We start from the raw sequence: 25814 nt of genomic DNA, 5'->3' as shown, positions 1-25814 counted from the left end.
TCCATTTAATGGCCCAGCCGGACCCCCAATCCTCTATCACCCCCACCCCCTTGATCCATCTAATGGCCTGGCACCCACATGTACCCTCCCTTCCACCTCGGTGTGGCCACAGGCCTACCTGCCCGCAGCCAGCCTGCCTCTCAATCTGGCTGACTGCGGGCGGGAATCCGAGGATTCGCATGCAAATCAGGCCCTGCCATTAAAGTCGACAGGGCCTGCGGGAAACCCAGCCTCCCAGGTTTCCCGACCGCCTCGGAGCACCTCCCATCCCACCCCCAACCCACCTTCCTACTTAAAATTCCGGCCCAGAACTGTACACAGTGCTCCAAGTTTGGTCTGACCAAGGTTCTTTATAAATGTAATATTACTTCCCTGCTTTTGTATTCTAGTGCTCTAGAAATGAACCCAATACTTTGTTTGCACTGTTTATGGCCTTATCAACTTGTTTTGCTACTTCTAGTGATTTATGTTTCCGTTATCCCTATTCCATCTATTTCCTCATTTTTAATTGTTGTTTCCAATTTCCACGTTTTGTTGATAATGCTCCATACATTGCTAGACAGGCAGATTCATATGCTCTTATTTTTCATTACTGATTTTCCGTGGGGTTGTCCTGATTTCCGACTATAACTTAAGATTGGCGGACAAGCTGGAGAAATGGCGTATATGGCTGTTTTCAGCCGTTTACACAGTTTCTCGGGGAAGGTGGGGTTGGGGGGGGTGCGGGGTAGCACTCACCTCCCGTGAAAGTAACGGCAAGAGCACGGAAGAAAGGGAATCTTGGTGGAGATTCAGGGCCAGTCACTTGTCTTTGTAGACAGGGAAAAAATTGATCAGGTCACAAAAAGAGAGATTTTGGTCGCCATCTTTTGTACTTGTTGAAAATTGGCCAGTTATCTCAGTAGGAAACAGCCATACTCTGTAGACACCCTTAAAACTTAAGTATTATACCACAATACCACACACTAGATTGAACTTCCAGACTTACACAAATGGTGAGGACAGTTACAACAGTAATGAACAAACGTTGGAATATGTGTCCTACCTACAACCTCAGGTATTAATAGTTCGGATATCTGCCGACTGCTCAGAATCACTGAAAACATACTCGGTATCTAATTCTTTTGCCACCTTCCTCCTGTGGCACACACCATTACCCAAGAGAAGGGAAATGTGAAAGCCTCATCTCCCCAGCCGCTGCCAATACCATTGTGTAAACAGCCACTTGGCGATGCGCACGAACCCGAATACCCTTTCTCCCGGCAACACAGCACCTCACCTCACCTTCCCTTCTGTGCCCCCTTGCCCTTCGCAGCCCTAGTCATCCGGCTGAAACTAGAAAATTGGATCGTTAGGGGCAATTTGTTGGCACCAATCAAAGTCCTACCGTTCCATGCCTCGGCATTGCAACTCTGTTTTGTAGCTTTCATTTAGACGTGAGGGAGGGGGAAGGGACCAGGAGTCTGGCTAAGCCCTTTGTGTCTTGTGTTTTCAGGCAGTGCTAATATAGCCAGCTGTGGTTTATTATATAAGTTACTGTAAACCCTCATGTGGGGCGGGGGCAGGGGGGTGGGGGCGGTTGGCGGGGTAGGGAAAGGTCTGCGGATGACAGCTCAGCTCTAATATATTACCTGTGTTTCTGGCGTGCATCAGACGTGGTGAGTTTTGCAAGGCTTTATCGACATCATCTGAAGTCAAATGAGGAAGTGGTGCTGCAAAATAGGAAATGATTCGATTCAACAGTCACCAAAACATTAACCTATCGAAAAGTGACAGTTACAAAGGAAGAAGTTTGTGCCAACTATATAAAAAAAAGTTCTGGACTAGGAAAGAATTGGCTGAAAGGAGCCTCTCAGTCACCCTGCACCTCAAGCAACAATGACCAATTTTCTACCACGGCCGAGTCAAAAATGGCCAATGTGCCATTTCACAAAGCTTTAGTTCTGCACGGGCTGAATGAGTTAGTAATGCTGATTAGCACTCGGCGAGGGAATAATAACAATCCTCCCTTTTTAAAATTGAGGAGCCTAGCTGAAGGGCCAAGATCCATTGTGCAGACACCACCAGGACTGAGAAAAATAGAAGAGAGGCCAAATGTGAACCAGAGTGGGTGATTAAAGTTTGCAGGTAGAGGGAGGGAAGGAGTTCCACACTTTCGAGATCCTGGGAAAGAATGAGTTGAAGTAAGTAGGAGATGGTGCATTGAGTCTTGATTTCAAGAGGGGCAGGATGATGTTGAAAGAGACTATGGGGTTTTAGTAATCCAATCAACAAAACAACTAGAATGTTGAACTATCTAGCCAAAAAAGTAGCGTATAAGCTGAAGGAAGTCATGCTTAGACCATAAGGTCAGTCTGCACCTTGAGTACTGTGTCCAGGTTTGGTCAGTTCGACACAGGAAGACACAAGCCCTTGGAGGTCATGCAGAGAAGACCTATAATACTGCTCAATATCATCAGAGGACTGAGGAAGGACTGGAGAAACCTGGGCCTTTCAGCGTTGAAAGAAGATGAGGATGAAAGGATATTATCAGTAAGTAAAGGGGGGCACAGGTTCAAATAAGATTTAGTGCGGATGTCAAGAAGTTCTTCATTCAACAACTCTGAAACGTGTGCGCAAGGTGGTGGAGGCAAAGGTCCTGGAATCATGCAGGAAACAGTTGGTTGCAGTGATGGGCAGATCCTTCCTGGATGCATGAGTTAAGATGGATTGACTATAGCCTTGAGGTGCCAAGGACAGCACTGGCACTATGCTTCCAAATCAATTCCCCTCCTACGATATTACTGCAGATTCCATTGCTCTGCTTAACTCCCATGCGCCCCAATTGGGAGGTTCAAAGTTCACCAGAAATTGGGTCACAGGCCTCATTTAAATAATTCAAGTGAGCCGCTAGTGCCTGTCGAGCCTTGAGAGGCAGGTCACCTATTTCAAACAGATGAATTTCAGACCGCTTATGTCACTGGCAGCGGCCCTCAGGAAAATCCCGTGGGGGCGAGGTGGTGGGATGGGCAGGTGGGGGGTGGTATTGGAGCAGATTGAAGGCCAGCAGCAGCCCCTGGAAGTGCTGTGGAGCCGGGAGGAGCATCCTTGCTCTGCATGGCTCCACATCAAGCTGTATAAAGAAAAGGACTTACTTTTTTGGTGATGGCCATTTCCTTGGCCACACGCACAAGAGGGAAACCTGAGGAACCCCTGAAAATGGTAGCTGCCAAATCTAGCTGTGGACCGAACGCAGTGCTAAATCCGCCACCTTTTGGCCTGTTCAATGCCTGTAAAATGGGCGTAAAGCATAACGATTTCTACCCCAGGATTTCCTGCCTTGGCTGCGGCCTAGCAAGTGGCCGAAATATGAAAGTTGAGTAAAATTACTTTTTTACAACTTTATGTGGAGCCAGGAGGAGCAGGACTGCTCCTCCCAACACCACAGCATTCCCGAGGGTCACTGGTGACAAGGGTACAACACCCGCGCCCCCCCCCCGTGCCCCCACACCCTACCTGATGGCTGAAGCCAGTGAGGTAAGTGGCCTGGAATTGTTCTGTTTGAAATGGGTGACCTAACTCTCGAGGCACGACAACAACCGGCAGCTCCCAAATTCGGGAAGGCCCAAATTCGGGAAAGATTCGGGCGTCCTGATCAGTCTGTCGGCGCATCGTTGGCTTTTGAGACTGAAAACGGGCCATAACCAATCTCTATCCCAATCAGGCTTAACTGACGTAACCATTTTCGACAGTAAAAACCAGTTACTTTAGATGCAGAATTTACATTTACCACTGTCTCGATAAGTCTCCGTCTAACCCACCAACATGAAGCTGTCTGTAGCCGTCTGTCTCTGATACTGGCGTCGAGGTGTACTCTCCGCTAATGCTGCGCACCAGTACGGGGAGACAATGGCACGCTCCCTGTGCCAAGTGAGCAACACAGTCGAACATGTCACCCTGGCGTGCAGTGTGCCAGTGTTGGCACCTCCAGCTTCCATCAGGTTTAACCTAATTTTGGAATTCACCCTTTGGTAATTATGGGGTTAAATTGGCTTCAGCCCTAAAATCAGAAGGAATCGGAGTGACCATCGGTGCAATAAGTAGTACTGCGGCCCTCCCCCCAGCCCTTTACTGCTGCACTCCATACCACTCCCAACCATTGAGCTCAATGCAAATGCATTGCAGGAAGGAGCTGCCTCCACATCAGTTTTACTGGGTGTTTTACTGGTCACACAAGCCGCTTGCATGGAAATACATTAAACTTGAGAACCTACATCTGAATGTATGTGATGCAGCTGTGCAACTTGCTACAGAGAAACCAAATCATTAGCAGCCAATTTAATTAATTAATTCCATGATATTTTGTGACTCTGTAAGCTTTATGACTGTGGCCTAGAAATTTGGCCACACTGGGCGTTAAACGGCCTCTTAAGCCTCCAATATGGCGGGCGGGAAGCGCAAGCTCATTATGAGCTGGAAGTGCTCCGTTCATCATATTGGTAAAGGCCAAAAAATATCGGCGTGCAGTGCTCATACCTGAGACAGGCATTAGGCCATTTGCATATGTCCCCAAACCCCCCCACACCCCACCCCCACATTACCAAATTGGTTTGCCCTGATATAGCCAACACCAGCACTAGCTGCACTCAGGAAAACCAGGCCTACATAAGGCCTAACAGGTGGTCCTTAAAGGGACCGCTTGTTAGGCCGCAGATAACAAGGTAAGTTTTGAAAATGTACTTACCTGAATGTGCAGCTGGGAGGAGTAGGAGTGCTGCACCTGACCCCACACCCAAAGAACGCGGGCTCCAATCATCCCCCCCCACCGCCCGCCCCTCCCCAATCGGTGCCACTTCCCCCATCCCTGATTGCCACTGCTCCCCACCCAATATCGCCACCGCTCCCCCACCCCCAGCCACCGCTACCTCCCCCACCACCATTATCTCTCCCCTCCCCCACCCGCAGCCACTGCTACCAGCCCCCACCACCGTTATCCCTCCCCCCCCCCACCCCCTGGCCACCGTTACCTCCCAACCCAGTCGCCCCCCCTTCCCGATTGCCCCCCTTTCCGGTCACCCCCTTCCTCACTTACCTGAGGGCCTCTGCACCCTCGAATTTCTAGGCCTAATGTGTCTCTACCAATATAGGACAGAGGTGACCCAATCCAGATGATGATATATCCAATATAAAATGTTAGTAATTATATAAAGTTTGCTGCTTGTGGTATAATTTGTGTCACGTCCCACTCTATTTACGATAGTTATTTTCTGTCTTACATTACATCATTTTTTAGCCATGCCATTTCCTGTTCTTTGTTACTTTGAGACTTTGCAGAATGGACAAAAGTGGAAGCTGCTAAAGAACAGTTTTGGAAGAGCTCTTCCCAATGGTCATTGAGTAGATGCACTCCCTGATGTGTTACATAAGAACATACGAAAAATGACAGATATGAAAAGACCCTCTGGTCAATACAGCCTGTCCCACACAACCGCGATGCCTTGTGCATCATAATATATAGACTCTCCACCCTACCCAAAACCATGTCATCTCCTGGGACAGGCATAAAACCAGATAATAACCCAGGCCAATTAGGGAACTCAAATCTGAAAAGTTCCTCTCCCCAAAAAGTTACTGAGACAAACCGACCCGGAAAGATCTTGGTTGGCTCATCATCAGTACCTGAGTTAAGCAAATCTAACCAGGGTTGCAGAAGAGGTTGTTGCAATTGGCCCTGAGCTGGGGAGGGGAAAGATCCAGTGGAAGTCGCCTGGAAAGTGCATGTGTGTGGGCTTCAGGTAAAGACAGAGAGTGGTTGAAATGTGGAACTTGATACCATATCGGAGTAGTTGAGGCGATTGGCATAGATGCCTTTAAGGGGAAGCTCGATGAATAGATGAGGGGGAAAGGAATAGAGGATTATGCTGAGGAGGCTCGTGTGGAGCATAAACACCGGCATGGACCTCTTGGGCTGAATGGCCTGGTTCTGTGCTGTAAATTCTATGTAATTCTGCTGTTACGCCCTCTGACCTTTCCCTCTTGCTGAATAACCAATCACTGAATGACCATTAATGATGGCCAAGATACAGAAGAACAACCAAGAGACATGGAACTGTATCCCAGCGTGAGTCGTTTCCTTCAGCAGAGCCGGGGAGAAAACTGACATGGAAAAAGGAAGCATGATTGCTCTAAGAAACTATTATAGGGAGTGTTTGTTGCACAAATATCATAGAATCTTATTGCAAAATACTCATGGCTGTTATACTTGGATCTTAATATCCACATTACAATCCGTTAGAGTACTGACTTTTCGACTGACAATCAAAGGATCAGAAACAAAATCAGAAAATGCTGGAAACACTCAGCAAGTCAGGCTGCATCTGCAAAGAAAGAAAACTGCTGATGTTTCAGGCATACCCCTTCATCGGAGGACGGGATAGGTTTTGGCCTTGTGCGATAGTGTAAAACGGGTGATAGCGAATTGACTTCAATGGGAATAAAGATGGGGAGAGATGTAAAACGGGCTGCCGACTCGCTATCGCCCGCTTTACCCCATCGCACAGTCAAGATCTACCCCGATCAATCTTGAAGGACACTGGACGCGTTCTTACTCTCTCTGAGGTAGTGCAGGTGCGACAGGAGGATGTCGGCATTGTAGCTTAGGGTGAGGCGCTGAAAATCCTCTTTGGTCATTTTGCATAGCTCCTTCCCATCAATATTCTGAAAGAGTGGCACGTCGACATCAATCAAACCGTACTCCTTCACTGCCCACTCCAGCCACTGTCTCACGTGGTCTGTGGACCAGAGTGTAGGATCTATATGTGAGGGGGGAAGAAAGAAAACACAGACATTAACAATGTTACTGCAGAACAGTGAGGGAGCTTTACTCTGCACCTAACCATGTTATACCTGACCTCAGTGCTTCGTTCTGATACTGGTTACCTGAGTTAAAAGTGTTTCATTCCCAGCACTAATATCTCTCACATTAGCCAGTGCAAACATTGCAAAGAAGTTAATAAAAACTAAAAGTCATAGGAAAATGGTGAATTATCTGGCCACTGAATGAGTTTGAATCCTTCCAAAATGAAGGTTGGGAAACCCCAAACTTAGACAGAACACACTGGAAGAGAATAGGGATGGTATCTCTCCTTGCCCCTCCCCTTCCTCCACAGATGTCAGCTGTGGCTCAGTGGGTGGCACTCTTGCCTCTGAGTCAGAAGGTTGTGGGTTCAAGTCCCACTCCCGAGACTTGAGCACATAAAGCTAGGCTAACACTCCAGTGCAGTGCTGAGGGAGTGCAGCACTGTCGGAGGTGCCGTCTTTTGGATGAGACGTTAAACCGAGGCCCCGTCTGCTCCCTCAGGTGGACGTAAAAGATCCCTATTTCGAAGAAAAGCAGGGGAGTTATCCCCAGTGTCCTGGCCAATATTTATCCCTCAACCAACATAACAAAAACAGATTATCTGGTCATTATCACATTGCTGTTTGTGGGACTTTGCTGTGCACATTACAACAGTGACTCCACTTCAAAAGTACTTCATTGCCTGTAAAGCGTTTTCACACGTCTGGTGATCATGAAAGGCGCTATAGAAGTGCAAATCTTTCTTTTCTTTATATTTGACCCCGAGCCACATAAGGAGATATTAGGGCAGAGGACCAAAAGCTTGGTCAAGGAGGTAGGTTTTAAGGAGCGTCTTAGAGTACGAGGGCTAATATTGGACGTGTCGTATGACAGTTAATGAGATTCCACCTGTTTTTGCATCCCTGCCCGTGTCCCATTTCACCCCCCCCCCACCACCCCGCTCCCCACCCCCTCCCCGCCCCAAGAATCTGACCGTGTCTGGTTTTGAGTACTTTGACCCAGCCTGGGTGTGTTTTTTTGGGGTCGTCTGTCCTGCAAGTTAACAGCCACACGCTTAAAGAGCACCCTCGGAAACAATTACCTGCCGGCACAATCACTCTCCGCTCATTAGTCGTCATGTTGGGAGGCGGCACGTGCTTCTCCTCCATGTAACTGCTGTAGCTCATTGGAGCGCTGTCCGAGCCGCTGACCATCTTCCCCGCTTTCGCTATGCTGCAGTGTTCTGGTGAATTTCTGTGCAAATAAAAAGGTTACGTGAAAATCAATGGAATATTTACGAGCCAAATGCAGGTGTTATGTGGCTGGGGCACCTGGGGGTGGCTGGGAGAGAAATGGAGCTTGGCGGTGCACAAGAACATATAGCCCTTCATAAGCTCGCACACACTTAGTGTTAAAACAGAATGAATGCTTTATTACATGGTGTGCATTTCACATCCCTCTAAAACAACAGATGCATAGCATAAAATTCTGTGTAGGGGGTTCTTTTGGCGGAACAAAATGTTAATGATTTGGGGTCTCCGAGGGGCGCTAAACAATTTAACGAGACTACTTTTAGCAAAGGCAACATGAGACGCAGAGATCAAGTTTTGGTCAGTGAAACAGGGATTCATTGGCTGGATTGAAATGGCTCACTGCGCGAGTGTCAATTCAAAAACACATTTCAAGGCATGGCAATTGCTGCATCATCTTTTTATCCTTTTGATGGCAAAGGTCCAATTTTGATGAGCAGGGGGGGGCGTGTGGGCTGTTAAAATAGCGACAGCGTGGTACTCACCTTGCCCACACAACACTCGCGCCCCATGCCATTTTAACAGACATATTTTGGGCAGCACACGAGGCCCTCACCCCAGGCAGAGTGAGAACCTCATCAGCATGCAAAAGTCGGGTCTTCAGCTCCCGCCATGATTTTTAGGTCATGTTGCGCGTTTGGTGTCCGGTATCGACTCCGCCAGGAACGTCAAGCGCCAAAGAGCAGCAGGCCCAGAACAGGGCCAGGAAGATAAGTTAATTTTGATTTTTAAGGTTTCCCTGTGGGCCAGGAGGGGAGGAGCACTCTTCCAGACCCCACAAGGAAACTATGGGCCTCTCCTGCCTGGGCTTACCCCCTCCGACCATGATTGTGTCCAGAGTAGCCCCCCCCCTCACCGCCACTCACCTGACTGCCAGGGGCTATTACCATGGGTACCCGGCAGTGGCCTCCTGTTGTGCTTTCCCTGCTCCTGCGCAGCAGCCTCACATCATTCCCGCCCGGTTCAAGCAGGCGTTGGGTCTGCACTATCGTAATGAGGCCCGGGAGTTAAAATAGCTCGGACATGACCTGCTACTTGCCCTGTCGACCCCACGCTGACCTCTCACCCCCAGTTAAAATTGGAGCTCAATGCTTTGAGACCTATCACTGAAGAGTTTTCTTCCCAATTCTCCTCAACAAGCCAACTTTTGCTGGGGTAAAGTTCTCTGGGTGCTGCTTATTCCTCTCCCCGCCCCCCCAAACTGAAGTGGCCATTATTCATGCACGTGCCTCACATTGAGTGTCAGTAGTCTTTCAACCATACAGCATCATATCTGAGTCCAATACCATTTTCACACAATGTCCACACATGTGAGCCTTCCAGCAGGAATCAATGGATAGGAACCAATAATAGGAGCCTTGGCTCATTATTCCCCGCCCCTCATTCAGGGGCTCTGAGGTTAATTGTTAAAAGCAGGATACTTTCAGACATGTCACTGAAAGGAACGAAAGTTTGAGCTATCAAAAGAGCACGGTGCAGTTCTTCAATGAATGTAAAATAAAATTACACCAAAATGTCTGAGGAACCAATTTCCTTTTACCCGGTCCTTTCAGAAGGGCAAGTGCAGCACTATCATGGAATACTATCACCTGCAAGTTCCCCAGCAAGTCACACATCACGATGACTAGGACGTTTTTTGCTGTTTTTCATCATCGCTGGGTGAAAAGCTTGGACTTCACTATCTAACACCATTATGGTAGACATAGAAGATAGGAGCAGGAGTAGGCCATTCGGCCCCTCGAGCCTGCTCCGCCATTCAATGCGATCATGGCTGATCATCCAAATTCAGTACCCTGTCCCTGCTTTCTCCCTATACCCCTTGATCCCTTTAGCCTTAAGAAATATATCCAACTCCTTCTTGAATATACTTAATAGCACCATCACCACAATGAATAAATCGATTCACCTTCTCGGAATGGGCAATAAATGCGGCAAATGTTAATAAGCTATGTTTATGAGCCTATTGTGTCTTTGGCTGTGCAACGCGCAATATGCAAGTAATGGTACATTTAAAATTCACAGTAACAGTGAAATGAGATGTTTGGGGTACAAACAAAATGCTGTTTAAGTTCAGTGAGTAGTAATTGCTTGGTTAGTGTGATTAAAGTGAAGGGTGCCAAGGGCGATTGCGTTAAGTGGCCTCAACCGCCTAAAAGCAAGGGTTGGCCTGAAAGCCGAGCTAAGTGTGAGCGCTGAGAAAACGTCTGCGGTTTGTGTTGTCGGTCCCCAGTAGTGTCGAATATATTCAATATAAAAAGAGTCATATTTTGATGTTCTGGAGTAGCAGCTGCTGAAATGACGTCATGTCTGCAGAGGGTGCCAACTCTCCAGGATTGTCCTAGAGTCACCGGGAGTTAAAGATTAATCTCCTGGACACTGCATGCGAGAAAGCCCAGGAGACAAAATCATAGGGGCATGATCAAGATATGCCTTATTTTCATTTTCCTCAAATACTTCCATTTATTAGTTGTAAAAATATCGGCGATGGGAATAAGGCTGGGTGGGGTGGTTGGAGGTGGGAGGTCATACGATGAGACGGTCCAAGATTACGTCCAACCAAACAGAGCTGGCAGCCCAATGTTCACAGCTGTGACTGAGGTTAGGAAAACACATCGGAGAGCAGGATATGGCAAAAAGGGGGGAGTTCTGTATTAAATCTTACATGACTTTAGATAGACAGGGCAAAGGTGCTTTCAAAATGGGCTCCAGCCACATGCATCTCTCTGAAAAAAATGCAATGCTTCTGTGGCAAATGAACACAAATAAATGCGACAAGCCATGTGCACCATGCAGCCAGAAATCAAATCTAAGTGAGTCCCTCCTCAATACATGAAACGGGTGGCACTGGTCAGTCGCCTGAAGTGTTACTGTTGCTCTTCCAACTATGGCTGTCTGTGAGCTTTCATATTGTGAAGGTTGATTCTAATCAGTGCTCAGCTCCCTATCCCTTCCAGACAGAGTCAAAAGCATCAGCTGCATTGGTTGAGCCTCAGACTTCAGGATGTAACCGATTCTTCTTGCACTTTATAACACGCAGCAGCGGAGAGTTGGCGCCTTTTCCCAAGTCCAAGATGAAACAGAGAGGAGGACGGGGCAGGGATTGGGATCACGGCTTCAGTCCTGACGTTTGCTTTGTTAACAGCTGAAATCACACCACAAACACTTCAATATTTAGTGCCCCCATATCAGAAGTGGAAAGAATTGTCTCCTATTTAAAATAAATACAGATTTTCGGTTCTTTGGTATGCAGTTTAGACATTTCCCAACAGCCCACTTATAAACAAGACTGTCTGGTTCAAACTTTGGACCAATGGCAGGCCTACAGTGGAACAGTGCTGCAGAACGCCCTGAGGAATGCGCAGTTAAGATGTGCTTGTTTGCCGTTGTGTGCCAAGGGAGGACTGAGCATGCGGAGAGCTGAGTAACAAACCGCCGAGAAGAATTTGATTTGTTTTCGTATGAATGAAACTGACTGCAGTCAGTTTCTGACCTGACTCATGACGGACCTGACATCACCAACTATGGTCTAGGACGTGTAATAGCTCCCAGTTGAGATGGAGGGAAAGGCTGGTGCTGTGATATACAGTCAAATCCACCCCCCGCACCCCCCCCAAAAAAAGACTCGTTCATTTATTTTTGCTGCCACAGTTTCATATTCAACAAGTCAAACTTCGAAAACCAAAAAAACCTATTTGCATTTTTCATAAAATTGCCTTTAGGATATGTTAAATCCAAACTAGGGCTTGGGATTTGGGGCCAGGTCATAAGTTATAGAAAAATGGTGCTAAGGTAAATTATTTCAACTATTATGTGGCCTTCAGCTGACTGCACTGCAGTCTCTCCCTCTCCATTGCAGGATTTCCTGACGTCTGCCTGTTTACCAGCTCTTCACTGAAATGTTGCACGTTAACACAGTGTCGCTCATTCGCAGAAGCGACTGCCCCTCTCCTTGCCGGAGGTGCCGAAATTTCATTTCGAGGCCCTGGCAGTTTCATAGCCACAGGAATGTCTCGAATCAGTCCTGATTTGAAATGTTACCGTAAAGCCCACAATACCAGATGAAAACATCTGCTAAAAACCAGACACGAACCCGGGAAAGCCAGACTTTCACCTTCACCCCTGATTGCAACCTGGTTTGTGTTTAAGTTGTTAGCAGGGGCGACAGTGCCTTCAGAAATACTCAGGAAAATTACCCTATTTTTGGGGGGGTGGTGGGTGAAGAGTCTGGTGCTTTCTTGAGGAAGTCCACTGGGACTCTGGCGAGACCGGGATATATTGGGTCCCGGCTTTTTGTTCGGGTTTTGAACAGGTGTAGGCCATTCAGCCCTTTGAGCCTGATCCACCAATCAATTAGCTCATGGCCAATAAGATGACTGCGCAGCTTTCTGGACCTCCAGCACAGCCGGCTCGCTGGCTTTTCAATGGGTATTTTGAATGGGCTGCACGGCCCCTTAAAGGGGCCACGCACCCAAAACAAATTAACGGGAACTTTGCTCATGGCTGATCTGTATCGCAACTCCATTAACCACCTTTGCTCTATATCCCTTAATACCCTTACTTAACAAAAATGTACCGATCCACAGCCTTTTTTTGAGGGGGGAGGAGAGAATTCCAGATTTCCACTACACTTTGTGTGAAAAAGTGCTTCTGACTTCACTACTAAACAGCCAAGCTCTAATTTTAAGATTATTAAGATTTAAGGAAATAGTTTCTCTGTATCTACTCTATCAAATCCCTTTATCATACGATCTCGATTAGATCACTCCTCAACTCAACTCAACTATACAGTCAACTCAACTATACTCAAGGGAATACAACCCAAGTTGTTCTCATAATTTAACTCTCTAAGCCCCGGTATCATTCTAGTGAGTCTACACTGTACCGAGGCTCTGTAAAACTGAAGCATCACTTCCTCACTTTTGAATTCTAACCCCTTTGAGCTAAAGGCCAACACTCCATTAGCCTTTTTGATTACTTTTTGTACCTGTGCACTAGCTTTTAGTGATTTGTGTACACAGACATCCAAATCCCCTTACTACCCCACAGCTCCTCGTCTCTCACCATCAAGAAAATATTTTGATTTGTGTTTCTAGGAACCAAAGTGGATGACCACACACTTCCTCATATTGAACTCCAGCTGCCATAGTTTTACCCACTCACTTAATCGCTCCATGTCCCTTTGTAACATCCAGTTCCCATCTACACAACTTACTGTGCCTCCTAACAGGTGAATATTCCATCACACTCCCCCGCCTTGAGTCTTTTAGATGTGGAGTTTTATTGAGGGATCAGGAGCTGGGCCACTCATCAGAGTGTACTCAGCCTCTGCCCTGCTCTTGTAGCCACAGTGATGATATGGATATCCAGGCCAGCTTGTGGTCAATGGTGACCCCAAAAGATGGTGATGGTGGGGGACTCTACCATGGTGATTCCATGTTCATGGGGAGATAGATAAGCTTTCTCTTGTTTTAGGTGGTCCTTACCTGACACATAAGTAGTGCAAATTCCACTTGTCAGTCCAAGCCTGATGTTATCCAGGTCCTCCTGAATGTTGGCATGGGCTGCTTCATTATCGGAGGAATTGTAAATGGAGTTCAACACTGTGGAACCATCAGCAAGCAGCCCCACTCCTAACTTTATGGCAGAAAGAAGGTCATTGAGCATGAAGATGACTGGGTTGAGAATGCTTCTCTCAGGAACTCCTGCAGCGATGTCCCGGGGCTGTGATAATTGGCCTCCAACAACCACAACCCTATGTTTGAGTCAGGCGTGACTCCAGCCACAGGAGAACTTTCCTTTTGACCCTCACTGACCTCAGTTTTGCTCAAGCTCCTTGGTGCCGTACTCGATTAAATGTTTCTTTTATCGGCCTTGTCAGCCTGAGGTGCGGCCTTTGGTATCCTGTGGGCCTGTGCCCCTCGATCCCTCTGCTCTTTCATGGCACTGAGCCTGCCTTCATTCAGAGTATAATCACTGCTGAATCAGAAGGTTCAAGTGATTCAAGTCCCACTCCAGAGACTTTTCACAAAATCGACGGTGACACTGCAGTGCAGTGTTGTGGGAGCGCTGCTCTGTCGGAGGTGCCGTTAAACCATGGCCACCTCTGCCCTCTCATGTGGATGTAAAAGATTCCATGATCCTATTTCAAAGAAGAATCAGAGAGTTCTCCCCTGACTAATATTTATCCCTCAACCAATATCAATTCAATTCAATTCAAATCGCTTTATTGGCATGACAAGTTACATCTTATGTTGCCAAAGCATCGAAAAACATTCATGTTTGTTCACAAAAATACAGATCTGTCCATACAGTGTATAAACAGATATATCCCTGAGTGTATAAATATACTTTCATATAATTTATATATACTCTTTTCTTATATTTAGTGGTTGTCCCTCTGTTTATGGCAAGCTGTAATATAGTGTGCCGCTAGTGTTACACAATTTCTCTCTTCCCCTAGTAGGTATGGGAGTTTTTGGTCGTCATTCAAATTTCTGAATTCCGGGCATATTTTTGTGAATTTTGGGTAGAAATTCTCCCTTATGCCCTGATATTTTCTACAAGCTGTGAGGAAGTGCATCTCTGTCTCCACCACTCCCTGACTGCAGTGAGAGCATATCCTGTCCTCTCTTGGTAGCCGGGTCTGCCTGTGTCTACCTTTTTCAATCGCCAGGTTATGTTCACTAAGTCTGTACATTGTCAAAGTTTTTCTCAGTTTGCTATCCTTTACCATGGTCAGGTAATCAGCCATGTTGTATTGTCTGTTTAGGGCCAAGTAGCAATTGAGTTTGCTTTGGGTTTTTGTTGTTTCTGCCCAATATGACAGATACTTTTCCTTTTGCTTAGTGACGATTGTGTTGGGTCGAATTCTTTGTGTTACGCTGTCACTGTCCTGGGGCTGGTTATTGTTAGTAGTGTTAGTAGTTACTTCACTGAGTCCCAGGACTAGTTGACTGAGGGTATTCTTCTTTATGGTCCTCTCTTGGCATTTCAGGGCTTCGTAATGATAGCATTGGGGGTTGCTCATTTCTAGGTGTTTCCAAAATTTGGTGGCTCTTTTTTGGATAGTGATTATTAATGGATATTGGCCTAGTTCTGCCCTGCATGCATTGTTTACGGTTTTCCTTTGAGTCCGGAGGATACTTTTACAGAATTCTGCATGTAGGATCTCAATTGGGTGTTTGTCCCATTTTGCAAATTCTTGTTGTGTTAGCGGTCCCCACACCTCACTGCCATAGAGTGCAATTGGTTCAATTACTGATTTGAAAATTTTGAGCCAAATGCTAATTGGGATTTCTATTTGGATTGATTTTTTAATGGCATAGAAAGCCCTTCTTGCTTTCTCTTTCAGTTCATTCACAGCCAGTTTGAAATTTCCCGTAGAACTGATTTTTAAGCCCAAGTATGTGTAGTTAGTGGTTTGTTCAATTTTGGTTGTTCCTAGTGTGAAATTTATTTTGGGTCCCTGATGTCTGGATCTTTGCTGGAACACAAGGACTTTGGTTTTTTGGGGATTTATTGTCAGGGCCCAAGTCTGGCAGTACGACTCCAGCAGATCCAGGTTCTGCTGTAGACCCTCCTTAGTTGGTGACAGCAGAACCAGGTCGTCTGCATAGAGGAGGAATTTAACCTTGGATTCATATAGGGTGAGGCCGGGTGCTGTAGATTGTTCAAGTAGTTTTGCCAATTCATTTATGTAAATATTAAAGAGTGTCGGTGAGATTGGCGAGCCCTGCGTCACCCCCCGCCCCTGTGGGAAGTATTTTGTTTGTTTGTCTCCAATTTTAACTGCACATTTGTTGTTTGTATACATTGATTTAATTACATCATATGTTTTTCCCCCTACCCCGCTTTCGATAAGTTTCAGGAATAAACCGTCATGCCAGATGGAATCGAAAGCCTTCTGGAAATCTATAAAGCATGCGTAGATTTTGCTTTTGTTTTGATGAACGTGTTTGTCAATTAGGGTCTGTAGGGTGAAGATATGATCTGATGTTCTATAGTTTGGCAGGAATCCAATTTGGCTTTTACAATATCACTAAAACAGATATAAAAACAGAAAATGCTGGAAATACTCAGCAGGTCAGGCGGCATCTGTGGAGAGAGAAACAGAGTTAACGGCCTAGATTTTCAGTGTGCCGTGAGGCGGACCTTTAGGTGGGCGGGGGCAAAAATCCCGAATTTGGGGGTCCCGACACCATCCCGCCCAAAACCCGCCTCCACGTAAGTTTCAGAGGAGGCGGGTACCCGTCCCGCACTGGGACCCGCCGACCTGAGGCGGGAAGGGATTAGTGCCAATTAACTGCCTGTTAACAGGTAGTTAACAGGCAGTTTTTAGCCTAATCCCTATTTTGAGGGGTGTCGTGTGGGATTCCCGACGGCTCCGAACCACGCCAGGTTAGAGCAGGCGGGCCGTCGGGTTGAAGGACTTGGAGGGGTCGCGATGTCGGTGTTCAGGTGAGTGATGGGTGCATGAGTGCAAAGGTAAGTGTGTTTGGTGTGTCTAAAGTGTGTAAAGAAGTTTAAATTACCTGTACTTACCTTAACAGCCTTTCTTCCTGTAGGCATTGGGAGTCCATCATTCAGCCGGCACTGAAAGCAAAATGGCTGCGATCTGTCAAAAGTGACAGCCTTCAGCTTTCATTGCCGGTGACAGTTCTAACTGAGTCTGTGTAGAAGGACTCGGGTTAGAAGTCAGACTGTCAGTGTTTGACAGCTTCAAACAGCTGTGAAACACTGATATTTCATCTGTCAAAAACTCTTGACAGATGAAATTTCAGTCTGTGACGTCACCTGTTGCCGGGTGGCCCTTAATTGGCCTGCTGAGCCCGCTGGGCGGGCTGAACAAGGTCAATCAAGGGAAAATCACGTGGATTGGCTGGACGTTGATGTAGGCGGGACTAAAACCCGAAAGTTGTAGTCCCGCCTCCTTCCCGACAGCTTCATGAAAATCGACCCCAACGTTTCAGGTCAATGACCCTTCATCAGAACTGGGTTTGTCACTTCTGATGAAGGGTCATCGGCCTGAAACGTTAACTTTGTTTCTCTCTCCACAGATGCTGCCTGACCTGCTGAGTATTTCCAACATTTTCTGTTTTTATTTCAGATTTCCAGCATCCGCAGTATTTTGCTTTGATATTTTGTGTCACTAAAACAGATGATCTGGTCATTATCGTATTGCGGCTTGTGGGAGCTTGCTGTACGCAAATTGGCTGCCGCGTTTCCTACTTTACAACAGTGACCGCACTTCAAACAGTGCTTCATTGGCTGTAAAGCACCTTGGGATGTCAGGAGGCCATGAAAGGCGCTATATAAACGCAAGTCCTTGCCTTTCCTTATGATGTCAAGGCCAGTCACTTCACCCACGGATTTAATGCAATTACTACTACGATTACTGCTACAACTCTGGGACTTAAATACATCGCAGGTTTAAATTAGTCTGCTTTTAATACATTTTAAAAAAAGAGTGCTAGTTTTTTTTTAAACTTGCTATATTGTTAGTGCTAGTGGGCCAGCAGCTATTGTGCTGTTAACAAGAGCACAGTGCTGCTTTGAACGGAGCGCAGAGTGAGTGAGTCAAGTAGTCAACAGAAAATCAGTATGGATGGGTTTTAGTGTGAGCTATGAGACCTGCAGGAGCACTGCACAGTTAACACAATACCAGAAAGTGCTGGCTTTAATTCCCGGCAAAAAAAATGTTTTATTGCTACCCATTCATATTATAACTCAAAACAGAACACTAGGCAGCTCTGTTCACAGTCGTGATTCACCTGGGCAGGACACACACTGCTCAGACCTGGCCTCCTGAGGTGTACATTGAATATTCCAGTGCATTAGGAACCCGAGACTGGGGAGCTGCGTGCACAGCTTAAAACAATTAAAAAAAATATAGATATATTTTTCAAAGCATTTATTAATAAGCATGCTAACTCTGTCATTGTTCAGATTATTGGAGGTTCCGAGCAACAAGGGGGATAAAATAGTAAAAACAATTATCCTCATATCATAAAAACATATCATGCTGGTCGACCTCCTGTGATGTTGTTCAGGCTGATTTTGGGGGGTCTGCAGGAATGGTTGTGGTGGTTCGCTGGTCAGATGGAGTTAGGTTTATAACTTAGTCCCTTTAAAGTCACAGGTCAGGTACTTTCTGCGGGGAAAGTGGACTGCATAGGCACATCCTGAGGCCCATTAAAAGATAGCTGCTTCTAAATCCCTGGCTCCTGCTCTTGGGTCGAGGCCAGGTGATCCTGGTACAAAAAAAAACCCAACGGGAAATGACTGGCTTGCGTTGTCTTTTTGCAGTCCTTCTGGCGATTTGAAACGTGATGTCTGAGATGAGTCGGACGCGCTCGAGACGCAAGACTTTAATATAGAGCGAGTTAATCCCAACGCTGGCCTAGAGCCACAGGATAAGTTTTGTCCCTTGTTTCTTATCCCCAAGTGGAATCCTGCATCCTGTTAGAGCCTGGCTCGTACTGTAACGAAACCTTGTGACATTCACTTCCTTTGTTTTGTTTTATGCTTTTGTTGACAATTTGCACAGTGACAACCAAGGGCTCCTTCGCTTCTTTGTGTTCCTGTAGTTGAGCAATTCGGGATAACCTTGGAAACCTGGCTTACCCCTTGGACCTGACTCCCACTCCCCCACCCCCCTCACCCCTCCAACAATTCATCCACCGCCATTTCTAGTTCAAAGGAGCTTCATTGAGTGAAAAAGCCCTTTCCTCCCCCCCGCCCCCCGAGTCTTGCCTCTTCTGAAAGTACGGACTCCTTTCTTGGGTTACAGTTCCATGATCGCCAGCAGCCCTCCAATAGTTCCGTTAAGTGAAGCGAGTCTAGACAGTGACAGTTTCTAGACTATTCGACTGCGAAGGGCATCACCACCAAAATTCCCACGCGCGGCTGCGCCGTTGTCTGGAGGTCCCGGGCAGGCCGCTCACCAGCTTTTAAATGGGAGAAACCTCCTGCGAGCAAAGATTTGTATGGGCCATGTAACCAATTATAGGGACCACGCGCACAAAAAAAATTGGAGGGAACACTGATCACAACCCAGCCTAATCCTGTCCTCACCTGACATCCAGACACAGCTTTCAAGCAGTAGTAACGGGAAAGTAATCAGATATGGGAACCCTGGCTGATGGAAAAATCGGGTATGAGCTGTGGCTCGGTGATAGCACCTCTCACCTTTGAGTCCGAACGTTGTGGGTACTGAGAGAGAGCTGCATTTTTGGAGGTGCCGTCTTTCAGATGAAACTTTAAACCAAGGCCCCATCTGGCCTCTCAGGTGGATGTAAAAGAGCCCATGGCACTATTTCGAAGAAGAGGAGACCTACGCAGTGAGGCAGAGGGCATGGCTGAGGTGCTAAATGAATACTTTGCATCTGTCTTCACCAAGGAAGAAGATGCTGCCAAAGTCATAGTGAAAGAGGAGGTAGTGGAGATATTAGATGGGATAGAAATTGATAAAGAGGAGGTACTAGAAAGGCTGTCTGTACTTAAAGTTGATAAGTCACCAGGATCGGATGGGATGCATCCTAGGATGCTGAGGGAGGTTTAGGAGGAAATCGCAGAGATACTGGCCATAATCTTCCAATCCTCCTTAGATACAGGGGTGGTGCCAGAGGACTGGAGAATTGCAAATGTTACACCCTTGTTCAAAAAGGGTGTAAGGATAAACCCAGCAACTACAGGCCGGTCAGTTTAACCTCAATAGTGGGGAAGCTTTTAGAAACGATAATCAGGGACAAAGTTAACTGTCACTTGGACAAGTGTGGATTAATTAAGGAAAACCAGCACAGATTTGTTAAAGGCAAATTGTATTTAACTAACATGATCAAGTTTTTTGATGAGGTAACAGAGAGGGTTGATGAGGGCAATGCAGTTGACGTGGTGTACATGGATTTCCAAAAGATGTTCGACAAAGTGCCACATAATAGGTTTGCCAGCAAAGTTGAAGTCTATGGAATAAAAGGGACAGTGACAGCATAGAAACAAAACTGGCTAAGTGACAGAAAACAGAGAGTAGTGGTGAACGGTTGTTTTTCGGACTGGAGGAGGGTACACAGTGGTGTTCCCCAGGGGCCGGTACTAGGACCACTGCTTTTCTTGATATATATTAATGATTTGAACTTGGGAGTACAGGGTACAAGTTCAAAATTTGCAGATAGCACAAAACTTGTAAGTATAGTGAACAGTGAGGAGGAGAGTGATAGACTTCAAGAAGACATAGACAGGCTGGTGGAATGGGCGGACACGTGGCAGATAAAATTTAATGCAGAAAAGTGTGAAGTGATACATTTTGGTAGGAAGAACGAGAAGAGGCAATATAAACTAAAGGGTACAATCCTAAAGGGGGTGCACGAACAGAGAGACCTGGGGCTATATGAGCACAAATCATTGAAGGTGGCAGGGCAGGTTGAGAAAGGGGTTAAAAAAGCATATGAGGTCCTGGGCTTCATAAATAGAGCTATAGAGTACAAAAGCAAGGAAATTATGATGAACCTGTATAAAACACTGGTTCGGCCTCACATGGAGTATTGTGTCCAATTCTGGGCACCACACTTCTTCGAAAAGTGCTGTGGGATCTTTTACGTCCACCTGAGAGGGAAAACGGGGCCTCGGTGCGGCCAAGGCCTTGCCATTTTTAGCTTGAATCTAGTTTGGCTGCTCCATGAAAAGGATTGGAAGAATATGTTGTGCATCGGCAATTGTATTTGTTGCCAGGCACATAAAAGAATCACAGGGTAAAATTTAAAGCAAAGTTGAAAATCATAATGCAGATACAGAAGAAAAAAAAGAAATAAAGGTCTAGTGTGGAAAATGAAACAAAACATGAGCTAAGTCTAAAAGAAATGTCCAGAAAGAAGCTACACTGAAGTAAAATGATTTAAGAGGAACGGAAGGCTGCATGGACAAAGAGAAGGAGGGAGAACTTAAGTAGAAGAAGACAAAGAGTCAGGTGACAGGGAAAAGGGAATTCTCGAGCGGGTAGGGAGAGCGACAGGTTTGGAAAGCGAAGGGTCAGTCTTGCAAAACAGCCTGTAATATGGTTATTCCACTTTTTACAATCTTGCCTGAATTAAAGTAAGCTGCTTAGTTTTAAATGAACACACTGTGGGGACGGAGGCTTAAAATGGGCTGATTTAGTTGGGTTTTCCTCAGGCTTGTATCAGGAAGCACTGTCCCTTTAAACCTGCCACCACGGTGGAAGATTTCCTTTGTGCGCTGTGCGTGATGAAATCATATAACCATTTATTGCGAACACATTCATGATTTATAAAGAACACAGTGCACGTGGCAATTGCTCCCTCCCCCTCGTGTGCACACTGGTAATGAATTAACTTTGTGTCGAGGTGATTGCAGCGGTAATTACTGTAAGCAAAGTTCAACCCCGTAGCCCTTTGTAGTGTTTTACAGTCCTTGGTGTCTGTTACAGTGCCACGAGTTATAAAAAGCACTGTACTCGAGGGTTTAACAACACAATGCATCTAAAACAAGAAGCTAAATTAAACGAGTTGTCATTTACAAGCTGAGGGCCAAAGCAGCGGAGTGAATGTGCTCTCTGGTAATTGTTAGTGAAATGTTACTTCAACTCCAGCCATTGGCAGCTCTTGAAGTAAACACAACGACCCAACAGTTGAAAGGGCCACATTTCGAGCAAACACGGTTGAAGAGTTAAAATCTTCCGGCCGGCGGACTTATCACTCGCCCCAGCCTTGCTCACGGCCCCCTCCCCAAAACTTTTTTTTCCGTTTAATCGACCTTTTATTTCACAAATAGCTTCTGAAATTTAGCGATTTTGGTCGCAGTTTCTCAATCTGTCTCAGATATGAGAGGATCAAAAACCTCTCGCCAACTCAAACTTATACATTCCTCTCAGTCTAGCAAACCTTACGGACCAAACTCCTGAGCTAGTAGTTACTGAAGGAGGATTTTCCTTTACATTTGAAACTATGCATCACAAGATTTGAAAATATTTATGTTCCCCAGATCATCCCTGTACCAAGCCATTGGAGATCTTCATAGTTTCAAATGAAAATCAGCATCTCTGACAACTGCTTAAGCGGTTAACTCCATTTATGTGTTCATATAGAATCTTACAGCTCAGAAGGAGGCCATTCGGCTCATCGTGGCAGTGCCAGCTCTTTGAAAGAGCTCTCCAATTAGGCCCACTCCCCCGCTCTTTCCCCTTAGCCTCCAATTGGTTCCTTGAGTGTAAAAAAGCAACGGTGATACATTTTGTCTGCTAACACTCCCGCGTAGAGCCTTGGGACATTTTTACTACGTTAAACACAAGTTGATTGCTGTTTAATGGTTGGCATTTTATGGAAGATCAAGCATTTCATTATAAGTGGTTGAGATGGTCAGCTGTGGCTCAGTGGGTCGCACTCTCTAGGTGGGAGGGGCTAGGAGTGAACCAGGTGTTACTGGTTGCCTGATTGCAGCAGGGAGTTGGAGTGAATTTGTAAAAGGTTGGTGGTGGGTTTTGGGGTTTTTGTTTTCAGGTTTTAGGGCCTTTTTGGCCCACAAATACAGCCAGATGGCTGCTGAGGGGTCCGGAGTGCCGGGCCCCTCAGAGGACAGAGTTCCCAAGGGGAATTTAATTAGGGAAGAAACTGTGGTTGGAAGGGAAAGAAAAAGGCCCAAAGATTTGGGCCGGGACCCCGGGAGGTTTGGGAAAGAAAACACGGTGGTGGTTCAGTGCGAGGATAAGGAGATACGAGCTTGGGATATTATCCGAGTGGTACATGAGGACTGTGGCGAGGGAAGCTGCTTTGCCTTGCGACCAAAGGTGAATGTTTGGTTCAAGGTGACGGTCAGTGGCCGAGAGGAGGTGGAAAGACTTTTACTCAGTCTGAAAGTTGGCGATAAGTTCTTGGAGGTATCTCTGCTATATTCGGAAGAGCTGGTGGTCTCATTCTTAAACTTGCCAGTTTATATTGAGGACGAAGTGCTAATCAAAAAGTTGGAGTTGTGGGACATTAAAATTTGCTCAGCAATAAAGAGGAGATACTATCCAGGAATATGGGTAGCAGATGGAACCCGTTACGTAAAGGTGCGGTTTCCAGAGGGGGTGAGGTCATTACCGTACAGCATGAAATTTGAGACACTGGAAGGAGTGCAGTACTTTCAAGCGCTGCATGATAACCAAGTGAAGGTTTGCTATTATTGTCTTGGACACGACCATCTTGTAAGAAACTGTCCAGACTTGTATTGTTATAATTGCGGCGAGTCTGGACACATCGCTCGGAGCTGCAAGGCAGCGAGCTGTGGGGTGTGTCACAAAGGCCCCACCCGCTGTGAGTGTGAGACAGAAGGAAGCTCTATGAGTGATGAGATGGGAGAAGGAGCAGGAGATGTGAGTGGAACGGCCGGAGGAGCGGAGCAGTCGGAGGACACAGCTGGTAAATTGAAGGAGAAAAAAGCACAGGAAGAGGCAGAAAATTGCGGAGCAGAGAACAGGATGGAGATGATGGAAAACACACCAAGTACAGTGGAAAAGAACAAAGACAGCAGCGGGCAGCAAGGGTCGAGTGCAGACTCGAGCCTTAATACGGTTCAGTGCTCCCTAAAGAATCTGGTGGCCGTGGGGGGAGAGGAGGCGGGAGCGGGGTGCGTGGTAAATGTAAGTACTCCAAAGAAAGACGGGGAGTCGGATATCTCAGTGAGCAGGAGGGGGCAAGACAAGGAGAGAGTGCAAGAGGCAGGAGCCTTAAAGGGGCAGCGGGACGGGATCGGCGAGACAAAGACACCAGAAGGGAATAATATAGGTGCACCATTGTCCCATAGAGAGAAGGATCAGGGAGCAAGGGTCAGAGGTGGAGATGAGGTCGAAGGGAGCGGCACTGTTGGAGAAACCGCGATAGCAGGAAGACTCTCTATAGGAGATGATGAATCTGATGGGGAGCAGGATTATGTATCTGACGGGGAGCAGGCTCAGAGGGTTGCAGAAGAGCCTGAGAGTGAGGAATTAGAGGGGGACAGAGACATGGAAGACGGGGGTGGGGTGGCATCATGTGGAAAGGGAAAGGTTAGTGAGGGGCAGAAGGAGGGAGAAAGGGCAGCTCCTGGGCCCAAACTTAATGCAAGGAAGAGGCTGAAACAGCAGGGAAGGTTCAAACAGGAGGTGAAAAAGAGTCGGAGGCTGCAGGAAAAAGCAACAGCTGGCTGAAAAGTTGGGAAGGAGCATGTGAGGAGGGAAGGGCCAGAGATTAAATGATGGGGAGATTATCAGGCATACTTCCCTTCTTTGGAGCCATGATTACATTGGTCTCGATTAATGTGAACGGACTGAGGGGTGAGAAGAAATTGCAGCAGTTGTTGCAGGGTTTTTTAAAGGTACGGACTTGTGTCTGCAAGAAACCTTTTGGGATGAGGATATCCTAGAAAGAGTTCAGAAGGTTTGGAAGGGAGATGTGTTTGCAAGTTGTGCAAACAATAACCGTAGAGGGGTGGCTGTTTTGGTGAGTCCGTCCATAAAAGAGAACGTTGCCTTGGTGGACAAGGACACTGAGGGGAGATTTTTACGGCTAAGGGTAAAAATGGAGGGATTTAATTGCGATCTCTTTAATATCTATGCACCGAATGACCATTGCAGGCGTCGCGAGTTTTTTCGGGGGTTATTCACTGAAGCGGCAGAGGTGGAAAATCCTTGTATAGTGGGGGATTTTAATGTATTTTTATCTCGGATGGACATTTCAGCCCAGATGACCTTTAAGGATGATAACTCCAGAGGGATGATTGTAAAAATGATGGCAAATTTAAATTTGAGAGACTTATGGAGGGACCGGAACCCCATAAAAAGGGAGTTCTCCAGAGCAGGTTGGGTGGGTGATGTTTTAAAACAGAGCTGAATAGATTTTGTGTTAATGCGGGAAGGGTTAAGTTCTGAGGTGATGGAGATTTATTATAAAAAAGTATTTTTTAGTGATCACTCGGCTTTGGTTCTTAGAATTAGGAACAGCAGAGTTAAGATCGGTTCAGGGGTGTGGATTTTAAACAATCAATACCTGAAAGAAATTGCTTATAAAGAAGGGGTTTTAAATATAACAAAGAATGCTCAGAAGGAACCTTTGTTCTTGAAAGAAAGAAGAGTTTGGTGGGACAATTTCAAATATGAGGTAAAAGTTTTTTCGGTACGTTATGGGAAAAAGAGGGCAGCAGCTAACCAGCGTCGAGAAGAGAATATAAACAAAAGGTTTACAGATGTCTGTAAAGCAGTTGACGGAGGGGATAAGGGAGCGGAGACTAAGTTCCGGGTGCTAAAGGAAGAGTGGGAATTATTGCAAGCTGAAAAATGCAAGGGGGCCATTCTCCGTGCAAAGGCTAGAGATGCATTGGAGGGCGAAAGATGCACTAGATATTTTCTAGAGCAAGAGAAGCTGCGACAGAGATTATCGTTAATTGAAGAGTTGAAGGTTGGGGAGAAGATCATTCATGAAAGTGGGGAGATTTTAGAAGCGGCTAGCAGCTTTTATCAAGAGTTATATACAAAAGAAGACATTTCCAATTTGGCGATGGAAAAGGTTACTGCTTTTATTGAAGAGGGTTTAAAGGAGGATGAGAGAAGCATGTGTGACAAAGAAGTAGGATTAATGGAAATAAAAGTAGCAATAAGTGGAATGAAGGAGGGGGAAAAGCCCAGGGTCCGATGGACGAAGTGCAGAATTTTATAAAGAATTTTT

The 25814-nt window shown here is 46.3% G+C and overlaps 1 protein-coding gene across 3 annotated transcripts in view; it reads right to left on the bottom strand.

Moving 5' to 3' along the window:
* The window catches only part of LOC147107832 (transcriptional regulator Erg), a 334827-nt gene that overhangs the window by 27217 nt on the left and 281796 nt on the right, over positions 1-25814 (bottom strand). For 2 of the 3 annotated variants that reach the window (XM_086007174.1, XM_086007175.1), the window contains 3 exons: positions 7920-8071; positions 6588-6791; positions 1632-1712 (listed from right to left, as the gene is read on the bottom strand). In XM_086007174.1, the coding sequence (XP_085863300.1) occupies positions 1632-1712; positions 6588-6791; positions 7920-8071 (437 nt within the window). The remainder of the gene's footprint in view (positions 1-1631; positions 1713-6587; positions 6792-7919; positions 8072-25814) is intronic. The other variant, XM_086007176.1, reaches the window with a different exon arrangement.

The sequence above is a fragment of the Somniosus microcephalus genome, chromosome 14, assembly GCF_052327205.1.
Source record: "Somniosus microcephalus isolate GS21.2 chromosome 14, FLI_Smic_1.0, whole genome shotgun sequence".
Taxonomy (NCBI): Eukaryota; Metazoa; Chordata; class Chondrichthyes; order Squaliformes; family Somniosidae; genus Somniosus; species Somniosus microcephalus.
The sequence above is the reverse complement of the archived record's forward strand: the minus strand, read 5'-3'. Positions and strand labels throughout refer to the sequence as shown.